Source organism: Drosophila busckii, chromosome 2R (genome assembly GCF_011750605.1).
Source record: "Drosophila busckii strain San Diego stock center, stock number 13000-0081.31 chromosome 2R, ASM1175060v1, whole genome shotgun sequence".
Lineage (NCBI taxonomy): Eukaryota > Metazoa > Arthropoda > Insecta > Diptera > Drosophilidae > Drosophila > Drosophila busckii.
The window spans coordinates 5562594-5583675 of NC_046605.1; the positions used below are offsets into that span (position 1 = coordinate 5562594).

The following is a 21082-nucleotide window of genomic DNA, read 5'->3' on the forward strand; positions in this document are numbered from 1 at the left end:
ATTGCGCCAATTTTGAAAATCAATATAAACATTAACAAATGCATTCAACGTTTGTTTAAAATGTATTTTATTTACGTTTCTTTTTCGTTTTGTAATATTTTCCATTATTCAGTGGTTATGTATGTATAGTTTCTATAAATGTCTGATTTTGTATTTCACTTTTGTTCTTCATCTTTCTGTGCCTTATGCATTGCGATTATATTTTGTATAACATTTCTTTGTATGAATGCATATTAATATAGATTGATAATAATAATTAAAATAGCGTCGATATGACGAAATTTAGTTTTCAACATTGGATTTCATTTCTTTTTTTTTTTGTTTTTTTGATGTAAATACTAAAATTAGGCCCAGCTGTATAACTTAAAATACAATATCCAAAATATTTTGTAAACTTTGGAAAGATCTCTAGTTTTAATTCAAGTAGTTTCTGGCTAAAGTTTCTGCATACTCGAACTCTTGTTAATTTCCTTTATATATCGTATATCAAAGTGTATTAATATTATCATTATATTTTAATTTATTGTTTTTATTTGTTGCTGTCCAAGGGAATGACTGGCATCAGCATTTAGAATTTGATTTTAGGTTTTCAACAAGTTGCTAGTTTTAAGTACATATGTAAATGTCTATATAGTATTTGTATTATGTGTTTGATTTTCATTCTTTTGTTTTGTATTGTTTGGTTTTTTTTTTTGTTTTGTTTAAATATGTAATAAATAGTTGCACGACCTCAGCATGCAATAAAGCGATTTATAAAATTGTATAGCCAAATTACGTTTCGTGATGCTTAAAAATTAAAAATGTATACGTATAAATTGCCGAGCGATTTCAACGAGATTCAAAAGTTTGCGACTTCAAATGCTAGTCTTTTACTTTGTTTATAGGTTATACATTATATTATATACGTATGTGTGTGTGTGTACTAGAATATTCCCGCCAAAGAAATAAATTATAAATTGTTTAAGATAGTAGATGGTAGGGGCTAAGATAGTCAATAAATAAATTGCTCTAGATCAACATAAGAATTAAGTTTAAAAAGCTAAGCGAGTCCATCCAGTAACTGTAGCTGCCTGCTCGCTGTCTATATGCTATATATATATCCATTGCCGTTACGCCGATATTTAGTTATTTTGTGAATTAAGACTCCATTGTGCAAACTGCTCCTGCCATTGGCTATTCGCATTTGCCTGTAAAAATATAAACAAACATTAAGTAAAGCGTTGCAAAATGTTATAAATTTATATATAAAATATATACTTGAAGAGATATGTATACAAACTCTACGCTCTGGCATGCAATATAAGAAAATAAAAATTTTTATAACCATAACTAATCCAAAGTTCTACACAAGCTATAATATATATATTTTATATTGTGTAGTTTATATATTGAATGCATGTGTAAGAAATCAAGAAGAGAACAACAACAAGAATAATAACAAACAGTCTAGCAGGATTTCTGGGCGAAATCCTTTACCTTTTCATTCCACTCTGGATTATATGATTGATTTTCGTCGAAATCTGAAATTGTATTAAGTAGCATCAGCAACGAGTCTTAAAAAACATAAAGCACAATTCAATTCCTTTGAACTATTGAACGAGCAACCAACATATGAACAGTCTATATCCAATATACGATATATAACTAGATAGAGGCTATGACTGAATCGCATGAGAGAAGTTGACAGAGCGAGCGAATTTGATGATAATAATCGAATTGATGGCTGAAGAATTGTTAAGTAATGCGTACAATTGAATTTATTTATTTTAAATTGATATTGCAGCTAAATAGAGTGTGACTAGAAGCAACAAGTTGCTGCCCCAGCTGTGAGAAATGTGCAACGAGAGTGAAAATACCAAACTATAGAATTCAATTGTCGAGGTGCCAAGCCAAACTAAACTATAACTTGATTAACTTTGCGAGAGACTGGAGACTGGCAGCTACTTTTATGAATTTGCAACTAGTATTAACTTGAGTTTTGTTACCTGCGTAGAGTTTAGAACCTACTATAAATTCAGACTATATTTCATGATGTAAGCGTGCATTATCAACTGCAATTCATCGATTGTCTCACCGATCTCATGCAGTGCCGGAAAACCAGCCTGGTCATCATCAATAAACAGTTCAGGATAATAGCGATAGCCCAGTATGCGATTCAGCTGAGATTGCTCAGCACTCTGGCCAAAATTGTAGTCGCAGTGCACGGGCGAGAGTGGAGGACAAGCGGCAGCACCTTCGCAATCAAACTCCTCGGCATGGCAAAAGTTTTGCTCAAACACCTGGCAATCGAATTCGCAATCGCAGTCGGGAGACGAGGCTGAAGCTGAGGCGGAGGACTCACCGCCCTCGATGTGACGAAACTCTTGATAGTTGTGTGTATAGTTTGGTGTTGCATACAAAAAACGTTTGGAAAATTATACCATAAGTAACTTAAAACGTGTTAAACTCAACTCAACATTTGTAGCATTTTTTTTTATGCCGTCTATTGGGAAAATAATCTAAAATTAAGTAAAACCAAAAAATTGTGTGTATAAGAGAGAGAGCGACGGGCAGCAGTTTTTTTTTTTTTTGGGAGTAGTTAGAACGACAAGACAGACTTACCCAATGGCAGAATGAAACGTGCCGCTGGCAAGTTGTCTCTGTTGGATCCTTGGGCACACAATAAACACACACACAAGCACACCGAGTACGCACATAGAAAGCACACAGAACACAATGTTAAGCAGTTTGAAAAGACAGAGAGTAAGAGGAGAGTTCAATGGGTGCAGTTGGAGTTTAGCGTGGCTCTAAAAGCGTTAAAACTACTTTGGGTGCCAAAAACTACGAGAACAAAGCAGCTCTAGAAGCCAGCCAGGTGCATTGCTTGCAGGTGCAAATTTATTATATATATACTTATATAGAAAGCAGCTTTTGTTTTATTTGGAAGGGATTAGCGCAGCAGCGCGCTTGAAGCGAGCAGGTGTGAGAGAGAGAGAGCGGCAGCGCAGCTTACTGAATTTACCTGCGTTCAGATCGCTGACCATTGTTGAAATGGCCGACGTTATGTTATCGGCAGTGGCATTTAGCTCCGCATCGGCAGTCGTATTAATGTTGCACATAGGCGGCGGGGCTGTGAAGCCGTTATATAGTAGTATATATATATATATTCTTTTGTTTTGTCATTTTTATGGTGCGTGAATTTTGTGAGCGCGGCTGTGTGTACTTCAAAAACTTAAGAGCTGTGCTGGCAGCCAATAAAATGCAGCCGAGCCAACTGCTTTGCCAAATTTTCAGTCTAATAATTCATAAAAGTTCTAAGAACTGCTTTGCTTACATTAATTTCCTGCAGTCAATTGCAAGAGCGTTTTGACTTTTGCTCTGTTAACAGCCAATGTTAAAACTAAATTTGTATATTAATTAAATTTAAATATTTTGAAGCCAAGCAACGTTTTTTGTTTTGTTTTTGTGCATTTTATTTTAATTTACTGCAGCTGATTGCATTCAATCCTAAATGTAAACTCTTTAAAGAGAGTTTGCAGTCTTGCTCTCTTTTTAAAAATGGCGGCTAGCTTTTTTGCCGCTAGCTTTCAAGCCAACAAGCGCTTTGTATTAAGAATTTTAGCTCTTTAAAGAGAGCGCACAGCTCAGTTCTCAAAGTGTGGGTGTTTGGTTGTGTGCGTGTGTGTGTGTGAGAGCAGTGGCGTTATGTTAAGCGTGTGTGTGTGCGCGCACATTTAGATTTTTTGTCTTGCATTCAAATAATGAGAAAAACATTAGATTTATTTTTGTAGTAGAACGAAAACCTAAGCAAACCTAAGCCAAACTTTTTCGAACACCACGTCAATCTTTCATTCCGAGCTGCTGTGGAAACGGCCAAACAGATGCACATTACTTACTTGCACTGCCATTGGCGGCAAAGGCGCTGCGCATATCGCTGCTGATTTGATTGAGCTGATCCAGCTGGTTTTGACTGAAGGGCGCATGGGCGCCTTGTTGCTGCTGCATCAGCTGTTGCTGCTGGGAGCGCAGCATGGGATGCGATAGCTGCTGCAGCTGTTGGGCATGTAGAGCGCTCATGGGCACGCCAGCAGCAGCGGCGGCGGCGGCAGCGGCATTGGCAGCTTGATTGCCACCTGGCATGGGTGGTGATTTGCCTGAGCGCGGACTGGAATTGGGTGTGGAGCGTGGCGAGGAAGTCTGTTGGTTCTTCAGCATGCGCATCAGTCCCTCCAGCTGTTCCATCAACTGTCGCCGCGAGTCCTGCAGCGCACCCAAATGACCCTCGAGTTCGCCCTTGCGCTGACGCAGCGCGCGCAGCTCATTGATCAGCGCTGGATTCTCCGGCGCCATTTGCTCAGTCTCCTGCTGACGACGCAGTCGCGCTATCTCACGCATAATCTCCTTGTTCTTGGTCTCCAGCTGTGCAATAAGCTCGCGCTGCGCTCGCGAATTGTCCGTGCCTATGGGCGTAATGCTCTCCGCATTGGGCATGTTGGAGGGCTAAAAGAAAAACCCAACTTTAGTTGAAATTTCTATGGGAAAATTGAAATAAATTTGCAAATTTTACAGCGCGATTTTCCTGCGCCAGACGCGCAGCATAGCGAGCAATCAGACGATGCTCCTCATCGTTGGCCGAGGCGGCGGCTACGCGCGACATGGTCGTGTCCAGACTGCGTCCGGTGGCGCGAGAGTCCAGTGTGCTGGAGCGATCAAAGATGCCGCCGGGCATGCCGCCGGGTCCAGGGCCGTGCAGATGTCCCAGCGCCGGATCGGAGAAGCCGTTGTGCGAGGGCAGCGGCGATGGCGGCACAATGTGCGATAGATTGAGAGTCTTTTCGGGCTGGTCCGGGAATCGTGGCAACACTTGCGTCGTCTTCTCGGGCACGCATCGGAAGCTCTTGCGCAAGGAGTGACCAATCTGTTTGCTGGGCGACTTATAGCTTGAGTACTCCTTGACCTCGTGATCGTTTTGGTGGTTCAGCGATGTCTTGCCATGCCAGAAGCACTCCTGGCACAACTGGTAGGCGTGACACCGCTGACAACGATAACGAAATCCAGTAAAGTTTTCCTTGTGGCAAACAGAGCAGATCGTCGGATGCACAATAGTCTCAACCGTGGCCAGCCGATGCAGCAGCGGCAGCCAAACGAGACACGATGGTCCCGGTTCGGACATAAGTGTTGCCATGAAATCGTTCACGGTGACCTTGTTCTCCGCCGGAAAGATCTCCTCCTCCAGCCCATCCTTATAATGGAATGTTGGCGACTCATATACCGCCGCCGGCAGCGCCAGCACCTCACGCAAAAACTCCCCCAGCTTCCAGGCCACCAGTTGGCCAGCACCATCCGATATCTGTGAAAATATATCTGCCAACAAGCAAAGGAAACAAAGTTAAAGGCAAGCCAAACTAGTAAATACACTTTATAAATTATTCGCAATTAAAAAAAACTGAGATATAGATCAAAATATATCTGAGAATCAATTAAAAATTTCAAGAATTGATATATGAATAATCTTAGACTACTTTAAATATATTTTTTTAAATTTTTAAATATTTTTTGAGATTTCTGCTTACAAAAATGAAAATAAAAACTTTAAGTTGAAGTACAAACGACGCAGTAAATATTTAAGAGTCTTTGTTAACAATGATATAGAGCTAGATTTCCAGAAAGTGATTATTCCCGATTTAAATTTAAATACTCTTTAAAAATTTTAAATATTTTGTAAACTTATTTCTTGTACTACAAACAGCAAAGTCAACCCTTAAGTTATTTTCAATGTACCCCATTTCAGTTTATAATTTTCAAAGTGTATGCCAATTATGCTTACATCTGAGCTTATCCACCAGCTTGCCGGAGCACATGGTCGCCAGGGCCACCTTAATGGAAAACACGCGTATTTTGCCCGAGTTGTCACTAAGAATAGAAGCAATAAGATTAAATGGAATATTTGATTGCATCTAGGGATTTACCTTGTGTAAGCAGCCAACAGCCAATTGAGCAATAGTCCTGCCTTGGAGTCCACGGGCACTTGCTGCGCCGTTGGCAAACGTTTGTTCAGATTGTGATAGAGCGAGGAGACGAGTGTCTCGAGCCGCGCTACGCTCACCTCGCTCTGCGGCTCCAGTGTGTTGAGTCCATTCTCACGAAACGCTTCAATCACATTCCATATGTCCACCAAATGCAAATTCGTGGACTTTTGTATGTAGCGCAGCTTGGAGGCGGTGCGATAGGAAGCGAAGCGTATGGAATCGAATGTCTGTAGGCGCAGATCCTGCAATATCGCCACGCGCGGCTCCAGCTCCATCATAGCAGCAAAGCGAGTTCAACGCTGCAAGTGCACAAATGTTATAAATAAAGATTAGCCAAGTGCCAAGTAATAATGCACACAATAACAAAACACGCCCCACAATTCACAATGAGGCTCTAATCATCGCCAGTTTCTTTATGTGGATGGGTTGACTCATTGGCACAAGAGCTGAACTTGTTGCACATGTGAACTTCAGTTATAATATTTAGCAATGTGTGCATTACACAGCAAACAATTTGTGGCTTGCTACATATTTAATTAAATGAGAATATATTTTAATTTTATTGCATGTCGTTAAACATTGTTGAATGAAATGCAATTAAATGAGTCAAAGCGCTTTAATTAAATGTTATATATATATTATTGAAGTATTTATTATTATTGTACTGGTAGCTTATTGAGAGCTTATTTAATCGATCGCTGTGTGCTGCTGCCAACGAGCGTAAGCGTCGCTGCTTTGTTGCTGCGAGAGCGTCGCTGTTGATTGTGGGTGGGTTTGGGAGCTAGACGGCCCCTCAGGCTTAAGAAAACATCTACAATTATTTTCAGCTACGTGTCAGATATTTATGAGATCAGTACTTGTAGATTTAAAAGAAGTGTTTATACTATTTATTTTTTTTATTTAGAGTAGATTTCATTCGCTCTGGTACGATTGGTTTAGAAGCGTATTATGTTATTTTGGAAATCAAGGACAGCATTTTCAATTAAATGTTTAATAAAAATGTGTTTATATAAATCTAGAACAACTTAATAAAAAAATTACTGAGTCTTACTTTTGCTAAAAATTCAGTGTTTTAATATTAAATGATAGTCCCGAGCAATTCGACTAGCATTACGTATACGCCTAATGTGATATTATTACAAGAGAGTGGAATAGAATTAAGAGCATAAAGCTGTAGTTATAGATTATCAAGCATTGTTAGTTAAACAAATTAATAGAGCTTTGCTTTATAATATCAAATCAAATATGCTCTATATAGCAAAGTTCTCAGCAGCTTTGAGATTAAAATTGCAGCTGTAATTTTTAATAGCATAAGTTTATATGTCTGCAACTAATATATAATATATTCTAGCAACATGAGCAATAAAAATCAATGCGCATTAACTTGTACTATATAAAGATATGTTTTATATATGCTCTTAAGCACTTAGCTACATAAATTGTGATATTTTATGAAGTTGCTGGCGTACGACATTCAATTTGCGCACATGTACCGAAAGCTATAGCTGTGTACTGTACTTTATGGTTCAAGAATTTTTACAACATAATATGTGTGCTGTTTGTGTGTGTGTGTGTGCGTATAAACATGTGTAGAGGGAATACTTAATTAAATAATAAATAATAATGCTTATTGGCTGCATGAAGAGTAAGCAGGGAATTATACATAAGCTAAGTGGGTCATCAGCTGGTAACAGCAGCAACATCAACACAGCAGCGCGTTTGCTAACAGCCAAAGGAGCAGCCCAAGCCCAAGCAATTTCCCACTCTTTCCCTCTCTCTTTGTCTGCCAACATCCGGCTAACAATGCTACATTTTTTGTCGCCATTGTCACGACTGTCTGGCGACAAGAGCACACGCGCTCAGGCTCACCCCAGAGAGCAGCAAAAGGCAGTGACTCCCCTGGCAGCGGCTTTACTGCAAGTGCACAGCAGCAACACCCACACACACACACGCACACACATGCGCACATGTTGCATTGGCTTTTGCCACAAAGGCGCACTGATAAGCAAATTTTATTAACCCGCCTCAATATCAAATCATTTGTAATCCGCTTTGGCAGCGCAATTAATCGAGCCTCTCTCCTTGCCTCAATCCTTGCCAGCTGTCGCCAAAAGTGTCAGCCATTTATTATTATAGTTCTTGTTGTTGTTGTTGCTGCTGGTAGTTTTTATATTTTTTATGCACATTCGTACTGTAGAAACAGGATATTATGCTGCTGTATGAGTGTGAGCACATAATTCATATTTGCTGGTCGCTAGTGACAGTTTAAAACGTTGCACAGTGGTTCCAAAACTAAAAGAAAATTTATTGGCATGCCACAGTATTTTATATCAAACTGAAGTCAATTCAAAATTAGCTATGAGCTGCTTTTAGTTAAAAATTTCTCAATTTTAATACTTTAGAAATATTAGCAACTAAAATCTCTCCAAGTTCTGCGCCTACTACAATTTAGTCTGAGGTTATATACAAATTTACATCTTCAAAAATTGCTGTGGCGCTTTAGTAACTAAAAAGGTTTAATAGATATTTTTTATTTGCATTTGAACCATACAAATTTGTTATATTTTTGATATGTATATATTTTTTTTATATTTTTTTTTTGTCATATTGAGAATTTTTTTTAAATATAAATTCCAACTTTTTAAAAAGTTTAGTACAAAAACAATATTTATCTTAATTTTTACAGCTTCATACAAACAACTTACAAAAATGTTATTAAAGCAGCAATTTTAAAATAGCTTTCATATCAATGTGCAGACTTCGCATCAGTGTCAAATTTGCAGCAGATGGAGAAGTGAACGTGATGACGCATACGCCACAAGGTTCGGAGTTGGGTTGGGATTGGACAGACAGCGACAGCACAAAGCGAGAGCGAGCGAGCCAGTTAAAAATGTTGGCTGACAGCAGAGTTAAAAGGAATTATGCACAGTCGAAGGACGCGTACATGCTGTACACACATTAAACAGGATATTTTATTTAAATGCAACGCTTACAGCTCAAATTTACAAAAGCGAACGTTGATCAGAGAGACGATTCATTGCATACGTGGGGACACAGCAAAGCAATCCAAAGTGAAATTCAATTTCCAAACTTCAAAACCTCAAATGAGAAATGTTGCTGAAGCTGCAATGGGTGAGTGGGTGGGTGGGTGAGCATGACTCATAAGCTGCCTGCTGTCCCAGGATGCGAACGGAAATGAAGCGACAAAGGACATATGTGCAGGCTGCTATAAATACACACACAGACACACACGCATACATAAGCACTTACAAATTGGCCAAGCTGATGTGGGCCAGCTAAACAAGGCAGCAAACAGAGTAAGAGACACACACACACACACATACAAAGACAGTGCTTGCCACAGCTTCGTTGCATTTGCGAGCTGTGTAAACATTTGCGCACAAAAGTATGCAACGAACGATGCTGCTGCTGCTTTTGAAATTATTCGAGTTTTGCCCAAACGAGCGACACACACACACAGATAAACACACACACATACATTCAGCCATCGGCAATGAAGACGCATTGCGCAGTGCCGCCGCCTGACTTGTGGGTGGTGCCCTACACTTAAACCTCAAGTGGTCAACTCAGACGACAGTGTGCCCAAAGCGATTTGTTAGGGCTGCAAATCAATCGAAGCTCCAAGGCAAGCATAAAATATTTAAAGTCGCAGAATATTCATTGCATACATTTAGTTAGTAATAAACATTTAATTTAAGCAACAATTTATTATGCTCGTGCATCATTTTATTTTATATTTTTTATTATATACAATTTTTATTTAAATGGTTTTCTGTATTGTAAGCTCTATATACTTAGGTGCTCATAATTTACATAATTAAAGTAATTAAAGATGCTATTCATATAGATATAGTTATGTTATAATTATTCTCGTATTTAAATTTTATTTTTGAAATGCATTGATTGTTATACATTTTTGATTTAATTACTTTATGTAAGCAACTTTTATATTGCCTTCTAAACCAACTACATTATGCATTTAATTCCTGTAGCTGCATTTGACAACGAAATTAATAAACATGGCTAAAGCAATTAAAACTTGTTTGTTGGGCCACGTTAATTAAATTTGCCGCACAGTTTAACACGGGCCCACTGTAAATTGTTGGTGCAGCATTGGTTTTTGCTGTTGGCCGCAAAGCCCATGGACACAGCAGCTTGCATTTGTGTGAGGCCAGAGATTTTACAATAAAAACAAACAAAAAATGCTGCAAAACGTTAACGTTTTACATTTAAAAAATTCCTTTTGCTGTAATGCAGCATGCCACAGCTATAAGAGATTGTATACAGCGCATAAATAAATCAACAGCTATACTATATATTTCAATATATTTATTTATGCACTCGCAGCAACTTTTGCAATAGCTGAAAGTTGTGCGTAAAGTGTTGTCAACACATAGAAAAAGTTTCTGATCAAGCCTCAAATACTTAAAACTTTGCTCATCATAAAAATGCCAGCTGCATGGCTTGCCACACATTGGAATGAGGCAAATGGGGTCAGCAATGCGCGCGCCTGCCACAGGATAATAATATATGTAGGTCAAAAGCCATAAGTTCGCTCTAATAATGAAAGCAGCCTCATGCGTGCGAGTGCTAACTAAATTAAATAGTTAAGATTAGTTAAGCCATTGCTGCAAACATTTGCTAGGAGGGGGGGTCAGGGGTCAGTTTTGCTTGAAGAAAACTTTTGCTGCCGCAGTTTATGAAAAATGAGACAAGTGTGCTGCAAAAAAAAAGCCAAAAGACTTTGCTACCTGCATCAAAAGCTTGCAAAAGTTTCAACAAAACTTGCAGTTGCAGCAGTTTTTGCCACAAAACGTGTCCTGTTGTATGTTTCTCTCTTCCTCTTTCCTTTGCCTTTTGCGGCAGTTTGCGTGCAGCAAGCCAAATCAAAGCCAACACAACTATGCATGTTGATAGCTGGCACATAATTCAAAATTCCAGCTAGTCTCATTCGCTTGGCAGCGAAAATGTTTCGTTTTATTTACGGGGAGTTGGACTGGGCTGGCTGGCTTGGCAAAAATGTGAAAAATGTTAAAGCAATGGCAATAAGAGCGAAACGAATTGGAGTAGGATAAGGAAGTCAACTGTGGTGAGGTTAGCTAGTCATAAATTTAATTAAAATGAGATTGAAAAGCAGCTCAAAATAAACGCACAAAATTCATTTTAGCTACATTTTATACTTTTAAGCATTTTTGTTAAAAGTTATAGTCCATAAATTTAATTAAAAAGCAACTCAAAAAATGCCACAAATTCATTTTAACTAAATTTGCTACTTATTTTGTTTTATTTGTGTTTTTTTTTTTTGCAAATGGATTCATTCTTTTAATTGTATTTTCAGTCTATTGTGTTAACTAAAAATACTTGTAAATTTTTGCATGTCCACAAAATTCATTTGTATTAAATTTTATACTTTTAAGCATTTTTGTTGTAAGTTATTATCATAAATTAAATTAAAAAGCAGTTTAAAAAAATCCACGAAATTCATTTGTATTATATTTTATAATTCTAAGCATTTTTGGTTAAAAATTATTATAGCTGAAGTCATAAATTTAATTAAAAAGCAGCGCATAAAAATGTGCAAAATTAATTTTATTTTCAATTTGTTATTTTCAATTATTTTTGTTGCAAGTTATTATAGTTGAAGTCATAAATTTGATTAAAATTTTTATTAAATTTGATACTTTTAAGCATTTTTGTTGTAAGTTATTATAGCTGATATAAATTTAATTAAAAAGCAGCTCAAAAATATCCACAAAATTCATTTGTATTAAATTTGCTACTTTTAAATATTTTTGTTGCTTTAATAACAAAGGTAAAGTCTTAATTGAATTAAAGAGCTGCTCAATAAAATTCACAAAACTGTTTAGTGTTGTATTTGTATTGAAAATCATACTTTTAATTGTATTTTCAGTCTATTGTGCTAACTAAAAATTCCTATAAATGTTTGCATTCTTAACAAAGTTAACTCTAATGCCCATTGTAGTTATGGCAAACTGGCAATACACACACACACACACATATATATAGTAAACAATCAGTCAGCATTGCATGTCAAGTCAGAATGATAAACGAAAATCGCCAGGCCGTGCAATAACCTTTTGTTTTGTTCTTGTAGCAGTTGTTGCTAGAGAGAAAGAAAGAAAGGAGTCCGAGACTAAAGCATGTTGCCATGTTGCCACATGCAACAGAGTGAAAAAAAAACGCAAAGTAAATTGCAGCAGCAGTCGCTGTAAGCTGCAATCGGGGAAATCGTAAAATTCTGTACCAACTGCAAGTTAATTGAAATATGAAGCACTGGGTTTCCAAATTGGAAATGCTGCTCTATTAGTCAGGTGAAAACAGTTGCTTAATTGAAGGCAAAACCAACGAAACACACACACACACACACATACAATACATACACAACTAGCTAAGAGTGTTGCCAGATGTTGAGACGCTAAATAAGCTAAAAAGTTAGCTATTTAATCTCGCAACTTTTCAGTCAAGCAAATGGCATAATTTTTAATATTTTGCAAGCTTGACTTTGAAATTAAATAAAACAATTGCCTCGTTAAGTAAATAAATTCAGGCTAATTTGAAAATAGTTTATGTAAAAATCGAAAAAATAAGCTTGTGCTTCCTTTTTATTTATTAACACAGCTTTAAAATGTGCTAATCGTAAACTAAATTCTGAGTAAAAATAAGTTAGCCACTTCTTAATATCGCAACTTTCCAGTCAAGCATATGAAATAATACCAGTTTGTAAGTAATTTGTTATTTTGATTGATTTTTTAATTCGCTTGGTTAAAAAATAAATTTATAAATGCAGAAAGTTTACGTAAAAATCGAAAAAACAAATAGAAGCTGCTATATTCTTGTGCTTATAAAATATTTCATTGAAATTACAAATATATTTATTATTGGAATATTTTACATATTAGATTTCAGGCTATAAACTATAAACTATATCTAGCTTGAAATTAGCTAAACTGGCAACACTGCTAGCTACTTAATTATAAAAAACCACTGTAGAATTAGTTCATGAGCAACAACAGCAAGAAAACTAAATACACAAACTAAAGTGAAGAGAGCGAGAGAATGAGAGGGGCAGAGTGCAGAGTGGGGGTTAGCAAACCAGGAAGTGCTGTGCCAGTTAGAGATGCCACACTGGAACGTCATCGTCCTACGTCAACACAACAGACTGCAGTATGCAAAGCTTAGTGCAAGCGAGAGAGACAGAGAGAGAGAGAGTGAGACAGAGTGAGAGCAAACGGTAGTTGGCAAGTAATTATGCACAGAAAATGGGAGCATCGTTTTAGACGGACAACAAGGAGCTGACGCGAGCGCTGCCTTTAACATCAGCAGCAGCAGTCAGCAGCAGTTTGAGAGCTGAAGCTTCTCTGTTTTGCATTTGGTCGTCGTGCTACTTATTGCTCAAGTAAACTTCACTTCACTGCGGCAAATTCTAAATGCACATTCCGTCAGGCAGCAGCAGCAGCACCACAAAGCACCATTAGTCGTTGCCCAAGGATTAACGCTAGTGTTTGCTCAAGTGCACCGACAACTTTAAAGGCGTAACATAAAAGTATTTCTCTCGCTCTCTGTTAACGGAAAAGCACTTCACAGTGTCAGGCATTCTAAAATAACAAAAAAAAAAAATGAAAATGCAGCACAAGGCAAAAAAGAAGCAGAAGAATACGTTGAGTACAACGCGTCGTATACGTGTCCTCGCATTCAAGTATTTGAAAAGCATGCTACACTTGAAGAAATTTCAGCGCAAGTTGAAGCGCAGCCTAATACTTTTTTTTTATAATAAGTAATTATTTATACAGTTTAATTTTTATTTTATTTAAACATTTTTCAATATTTAATTATTATTATTTTAATAAAATGTCAGAGCAGTTAAAGCTCAGCTTAATACGAGTAATAGTAAGAAATTATTTAAAAAGTTTAATTTTTTTATTTCAATATTTAATTATTATTATTTTAATGAGTGAGTCAAATAAAAAATATTTCTACAATTTTTTTCATATATAAAACGTAATTATTTTTTTTTAACTGCCTAATATATTTTTACTAGTAAGTAATTTAATTTGCTTTAAAAAAGTTAAACAAAATTTGGAAACTTTAAAGTGTTTAAGGTTTTTTTTTTATTGATTTTTAATGAATGAGTCAAATAAAAAATATTTTAACATTACTTATAAATATACGTAAATATATTTACTTATTTTTATCTGCCGAATTTATTTTTATTATCAAGTAATGTTATTTCTATTAAAAAAGTTAAACAAAATTTTGGAAACTTCATGTTTTTTTCTTTGACTATTTGGGCAATTTCCCAACAGTTTATAAGCCTAATAAAAACGTCAGACTTTTGTCACTCTAACACTCATTTATTGTCAATCAGTCAGTCAGTCAATCACAGCTCGTTAAAGTTGCGCCCCCTTACAATAAATTATGATTGTTGCATATGCAACAACACCTGCGGTTAATGGCATTCTGGCTGTGCAACGCTCACGTTACACATTCAACATTCCACACGGCGTTGTTGAAGCTGTGCTCAGTTACATAAAAATAACTGCGCACATGCTTGGCATTTAATATAAACAAAAACTTAATAAATAAAAGTTACTAAAATGCCAACGAAATGACGCGATGCAGAGCAAATATTTAAGCGTTGACAACTTTATAAATGATTGCACACAAAAGCGGCGAGACAACAATAATAAAAAAAACGAATGCAAAGTCCTTAGCAACTTTTAGTTATTGATCAGCGTTTTAAAATTAGCACAGTTGAATAATTATTTGATTTTCGCAAATTTGTAAATAATATTGTTTTTTTATTTTTGTATGCGAATCGTGTCATACGCCTATTTATAAGGCATGACAGACAGACAGAGAGATCAACGCGCTACGTGCCCATTTATTAAAACAAAAGCCCCCCAATGTTTTACTCACAATAATGTTTTTAGTTATTAACAACTGTATAGCGAGTTATATGTAAAGCTATAAACATGCATTTTACATGGCTTAAACAAAGCTAGGCGATAAACAACTGATATATACACTTTGATAAGCATTTAGCTTGTCTTACTCTTTCATTTTTAGTTGCAATTTATTTATTATAAGCAAGTAATCTAATTTGCATTAAAAGCAAAGTAAAACAATATTTGGAAGATTCTAAAAAATATTTTTTCAGCAATACACAACTAATATATATACTTTGATAAGAATTTAGCTTAAACTTAGTTGCTATTTTTTATTTATTGGGCAAGTAATCTAATTTGAATTAAAAGCAAAGTAAAAAAAATATTTGAAAAATTTAAATAATATTTTTTCAGCAATACACAACTAACATATAAATTTTAAAAATAATTTGGCTTGTCCTTAGTTGCCTTTTTTATTTAAACCCAAGTAAACTTATATTCATTAAAAGCAACGTAAAAAAATATTTGGAAAATTTAAATAATATTTTTTTCAGCAATTCGCAACTAATATATACATTTTAAAAAGAATTTAGCTTGTCCTTAGTGGCCTTTTTTTATTTAATAGCAAATAAACTTATTTTCAATAAAAGCAACGTAAAAAAATATTTGGATAATTTAAAAATTATTTTTTCAGCAATACGCAACTAATATATACACTTTGATAAAAATTTAGCTTTTCCTTAGTTGCCTTTTTTGTAAATTTATTTGCAAGTAATCTAATTTGCATTAAAAGCAAAGTAAAAAAAAAATATTTGCAATTTTTTTCAGCAATACACAACTAATATATACATTTTAAAAAAGAATTTAGCTTGTGCTTCGGCCTCATTTTTAGTTGCCATTTATTTATTTATAAGCAAGTAATTTAATTTGCATTATAAGCAAAGAAAAAAAAAACTTTAAATTATAATTATAATATTTAAGAAATTCTTAGCATATTTATTTATTTACATTTTATCAGTCAGTCTAATAATACTTCTTAGTTAAGCAGCTAAATAAAATGATTATTTATTTTCTGCTGCTTTGGACTAGACAAAGTAAACTCTAAATTAATTTATTTCCATTAAGCTCTGGCAGCAAACTCTTATGTTTAAACAATATGCATAATTAAGCTGTGCTCTGCTCTAAACTTAAGCTTGTTTAATGAAATTGCAAAAGCTTTTTGTTGGCACACACAAGTGAAAATCGCAAAGCTTATGGACAAACAAATCTCTACACTAAACAAAATGTTGTGGGCGCTTTCGCTTTATAACAGAAAATGAAAATTTATATTTGCTTACAGCATTTACTAGTAGTATATATACAACAATTTAGGTTAGATATATGTATCTACTGCATAGACAGCCCACAAAGTTAAAAAACTGCAAGCCAAGCAGCCCACGCAGCATAGAAAAAAAATCTATGGAAGACGCTGCTGCTGCTGCTGCTGCCAAAATGACTTGCGACATGTAATATAAATATTTTAAGACACTTGGGCGCGTGTGGGCGTGGACAGAGATTCACGCTCATTTTACTCCAGAGACAAATTGTGTGGCGCACATAAAAAAGTAAGTACTAAAATTACTAAAAATGAGCTATGAAAGCTGCGCAAAAACTTGCAAATTTACTTAAATTAAGGCACATTTGTTATTAAAGCCAAACTAAGTTTGTAACAAATTGCCAGTTTAGCAAACCAACAGCAGCTAAAATTATTTATAAGCTCGCTTGTTATATTTGAGTTGATTATCAGGCCACAGTTATGTTGATAAAAATCTGCAGCAAGCGATAAGATACGAATTTATATTGTCAAAATTGCATAATGTTTAAATGCTAGTTAGAGAGCAGCAATTTTTGGTTGTCAATCAACTGTCAGGGCAGCAGCTAAAGCGATTTGCAATCAATGCGGGGCCCTGACACATACAAAGTTAGATATGTAAATAGTCTAACAAAAGCAAAAACTATTTGCCAATGAGCAACTATTTTATTACCATTGCAGTCTTTCTTTCTTTGGCTTTGCTTTGGACATTTCTGTGAACGTTTGCATAAATCCATAATGAGATTTAAAATGTGCCAACAATTGCATATGACATTGCCAATTGCAATCAATAAGAATTAAATACAATTTGACTACAAAAATAAGCAATTTTATTTATAGCTAGGAAATTGATTTTGAGCGGAAGCTCAGTTAGTTATTTGTTTATGCAGCTTGTGTGTCTGTTTATATTAAATTGTGGCAAATTAATTAACAATTTAACAGCTGTGCAAATATTGTTAACAAACTCATTAACTTGGCCTTACATTTGCTGCTTATTATATACAAATTGTTGCAGCAAGTTTATAGTTTGTTTATAACATTTAAATGTGTTTTATTTACAGTTTGTATTTTTAGCTGCAAACAATTTTTTAAAAATTTTTATAAACAAAATGCAAGCTTATTTTATTATTATTAAAGCATACTAAAAATAGCCTTTGTTTTATGCTTAATTGTTTATGTTGCAAGCGCGTAACTGTCAACATGTTGAGACTAATTAAAGTAGATACGAAATAGAACACAATGATGATGGCGTTGATAATGCCTAAGATAATGCTGATGAGTTGACCGCAATAAAGCCTTTTGATCTAGTGCAGTGATATAGATAAAGGCGACCGAGCTAAATCAGAGGCAAATAACCCCTTTAGTTAAATACTGTGCCACAACTGGAAAATTGTGCATTTTGAAAGCCCAAGAGAGAGGAGCAGAGCAGGGCGTGTGTATAAAGTACAGCAGATGCTCCACATAAAATTCGTGTGACACACGTTTGGGGGCACAACCGAGGGCTGGGAGCAAAACAAACAAACGCTCTTGCCTTTCCATGTTGTGCTGTGTGGCAAGCTAAATGAGGCGTGACATAGAAAAACAAGAAGAAGCAGAGCATAAAAGAGTGAGTGGGCGGGCAGCCACTTGGCAATTGGGAACACACAGAGTGCAACAACAACAACAGCAAACAAAACAAAACATAAATACGCATTGTTAGCAACACTGGCACATTGAAGCTTGGAAAATTGAAAAGCTTAGGCCCAAAGTCAGCAACAAACTTGTACGAAAATTGTCAAAGGGTCGAAAGTTCGCACAATTAAACGCAAAGCGACTTTAATTAAATTGAGTGCAATAAAATTTAATTGCCACGCCCATGACTGCTGCACGCCCCTGCGCTTGCTAAACTGCTTTTGATGTATTACACGTTGCATGCCACATTGCTGAGAGTCAATCATGTATAGCGTACTGGCGGCCTAACGAGTTTGCCAGCTACTGAAGCGTTAAGCCCCCACCCGCGCCATAATTATTTTTACATGCTGTGCCTTAACTATTTATTAAACGAAAGCCAATTGTCACATGTAGTAAAGCGTTGACAGCTTGCCACATTATGTTGCAGCAACAGCAGCAGCCAGTTGTGTGTACATGCTGCGCATTGTTGCTCCTGCTGCAAAATGTTGCAAGCGGCTAGCCCTAGCTTCCTTTCTTCCCTCAGCAGCATCTGCCACAGCAATTGCCAAATGGTCCATTGCCGCCGCACCAGCCGCAGCGTGTAAATCCCGAATAGATGCCATAGGGACAGGGTCCGCAAGCGCAATCCGGATACGGTCCAATGTAGAAAGGATTAAACGGGCAGCACATGTTGCCGAAACGCTTTGCTATATGTAATAATTGCTATAGCTTCGTTTAGCTTAATTTTGTAACTGAGCTCACAACTAGAATGTTCAAATATTGTAGCCAAACTGTAGCCAACTATGTTGCTCAGCAGCGGCAGCGACAGCGGCAGCGCTGCTCACCGCAGCAATCGAGTCCGCTCAAGCACATGATGCACAATTCGCAGCAGCGCAGCGAGCGCGAAGGCGCGCCACAGCACAAGCCACAGGAGCAAGTGTGTCCAAAAGGCGAGAAGACATCATAGGAATTGCAGCCACAGCAGTAGCGATCCTTATAGACTCTTAAGCAACGATTAACACAAGGCATATTCGCTGTGTGGAACGTGTGTGGAACGCAACGCTGGCAGCGTTATATACTAGTATTTAAAATTTTGAAATAGTTTAAAACGCTACATTGTTTAGTTTGCCGTTAAGCTTGAGCAGTTTTTTTTTCCAAGTTAATTTAATTAGCAATCAGGTTTTTTGTATGCAATCAGCGTATAAATAAAATTCCTATGAACTAATCTTATCGTTAATAAAACGCAAAACCAATTATAATTAATTATAAGATCTACGCTTGCAGATAGTAGTGCAATAATATTGGAACACTATTGAACTCATTTAAACTATTTAAATGCATAGCATACGCTTAAATAAATGCAAATCATTGCTAATACAACAAGCGCTGAAAGTGAAATTTTCTATTATCAGTCACACACACACACACATGCATGCTTAACATACGATCTGCATAATGTGGATTTCGTTCGTGTGTGTGTATTTTGGGCTCGTGGGCAGCGCAGTTGTCGGCTTGAGTCGTCGCTCTAGCTTAGGCACCTGCCTTTTGCTGTCGATTAGCGGGCGTAGCTCTCGCAATTCTTCCCCTCGCCCCCTTCGCCATGCCACACCCTCGCTGCTGATCGTTAGCCCACCGGTTGATTGTTTGGCTTGGTGAGCAGCAGCAGCAGCCGCCAGCTAAAATTGGCGATTAGTCAAAATGATGTCACCGAGTTATTTTGATTGTTTTTTATACACACACACACACACATACCTATGCATATTTATTTATTTATTTCGCGTTGCTTTGGCATTTTCTATACGCTCAATTCCAATACTAGACTATAAATTTCATGTCATCATTTTGGCGGCTCTTACCTCCAGTGCAGGTTAACTTATTTCCCCAGCATGACAATTGCAAATGCGAAAATATAATAAAATATTATGACAGTTTATGCTGTATCAATTAACAACTATAAAGTGTAACAGGCCATAAAACAGCGCCGAAATGTCAAACTCATTTAAAATGATTCTTTTTAATCTTGTTTCGCTATTGTTGATGACTAACGTAGCGTCGCATGATTTCATACAACAAAACCAATTTATATATTTTACAAGAGATATACACATGTATATAGAGTCCCATATTGGTCGTCAGATCCATCAAAAACTGAAATGCGCAGAGGCATTAAATTAAAAACAATGCATGACATACGACGCCAAAAGCCAGAAAACCGCAAACAAAACAAAACTGCGAATAAGCACAAACAACATACATAAATAAAAACACTCATCAAATTACGAAATGCCTTAAAAATAGTTAAGGGCAAACAAAAAAGGGGGCGTGGTAGCCACTAAAATTAAAATCAATTGCATTGCCTGGATTTTCTGCAAGCCAAAAAAAAAAAAAACAAACATAAAGAAAAGGCAGCCACAAAACAACAAAAAAATGTGTGAAGCGTCAAAGCGTGGGTGAGAAACCGCTGCTCGTAGTAACGGCATATGGGAGGGAGTGTAGCTATGGTGTGTTTGTCGGGGGAGTGGGGTGTTGTAGCTAGCCCAGCTGCTACGTTGCGTTTGTCGCATTTACGTCGTTTTGCGTTTTTATGAATGAACATTTTTTTATCATTTGTTTTTTGTGTTTTTTAAATAAGTCTAGCTGAGATTATGCGTCATTTTTTGATGCTTTTGCTTACCCTTTTATGTAAAGTTGGTTGCTGCTGCTGCTGCTTCTTCTTTAGGCTGTGCTTAACTGTTTTTTTATTTTCTTTATTGTGTACTCTTATGTATGTATGTGTTTTCACCTAGTGGCTGCTTCTGCTTGTTTGTTTTTCTTTTATTTATTTATATTTTCTGCGCTAACTTTGCACTTGCAAATTTTGTTGACAGACTTAATACAACTACAAGTTGTATGTTTTTTTGGGCTGGCTATCTTCGACTTTGGTTCTGCCAACCGAGACGCACAGGCAACACATACACAATCATAAACACTCACACACACACACACACGCACGCTTAAGCACTTGTATACACACTAACAACAGCGTCTTAAGCTGCGTTTTAATTTGCTTGCTGCTTTACTTAAATAATTGCTCTTGCACTAATAATCAGCGTTTTTCTTTTCGACTTTTAAGACGCGCCTTTATTAGCCTATATCTTATCAACATC

The 21082-nt window shown here is 36.4% G+C and overlaps 1 protein-coding gene across 6 annotated transcripts; it reads right to left on the bottom strand.

The window, feature by feature from the left end:
• Nucleotides 1-700: 700 nt before the first annotated feature.
• Nucleotides 701-20648, bottom strand: LOC108597087 (dystrobrevin beta). 6 transcript variants are annotated; one of them, XM_017983442.1, is made up of 10 exons: nt 20611-20648; nt 5949-6307; nt 5807-5892; nt 4547-5343; nt 3876-4479; nt 3002-3109; nt 2602-2649; nt 2075-2362; nt 1477-1520; nt 701-1187 (listed from the first exon to the last, which is right to left on the bottom strand). In XM_017983442.1, exons 2-10 carry the CDS (start codon nt 6284-6286, stop codon nt 1122-1124), a joined length of 2379 nt encoding a protein of 792 aa, XP_017838931.1. In that variant the 5' UTR covers nt 6287-6307; nt 20611-20648; the 3' UTR covers nt 701-1121. The 6 variants fall into 6 exon arrangements, 5 of the variants coding, with proteins under 5 accessions (XP_017838931.1, XP_017838933.1, XP_017838934.1 ...); XR_001915075.1 differs by having other exon boundaries at nt 1144-1187; nt 1986-2362; XM_017983444.1 differs by lacking the exon at nt 1477-1520.
• Between the last annotated feature and the right edge of the window lie 434 nt (nt 20649-21082).

Excerpts from the sequence above, each read along its gene's own strand:
- LOC108597087 (XM_017983442.1), bottom strand. The coding sequence starts at position 6,286 with ATGATGGAGCTGGAGCCGCGCGTGGCGATATTGCAGGATCTGCGCCTA. Across the intron at positions 5,344-5,806 it reads GCTGGTGGATAAGCTCAGAT|ATATATTTTCACAGATATCG; the intron begins GTAAGCATAATT and ends GCTTGTTGGCAG. Across the intron at positions 4,480-4,546 it reads TGGCGCAGGAAAATCGCGCT|CCCTCCAACATGCCCAATGC; the intron begins GTAAAATTTGCA and ends TTTTTCTTTTAG.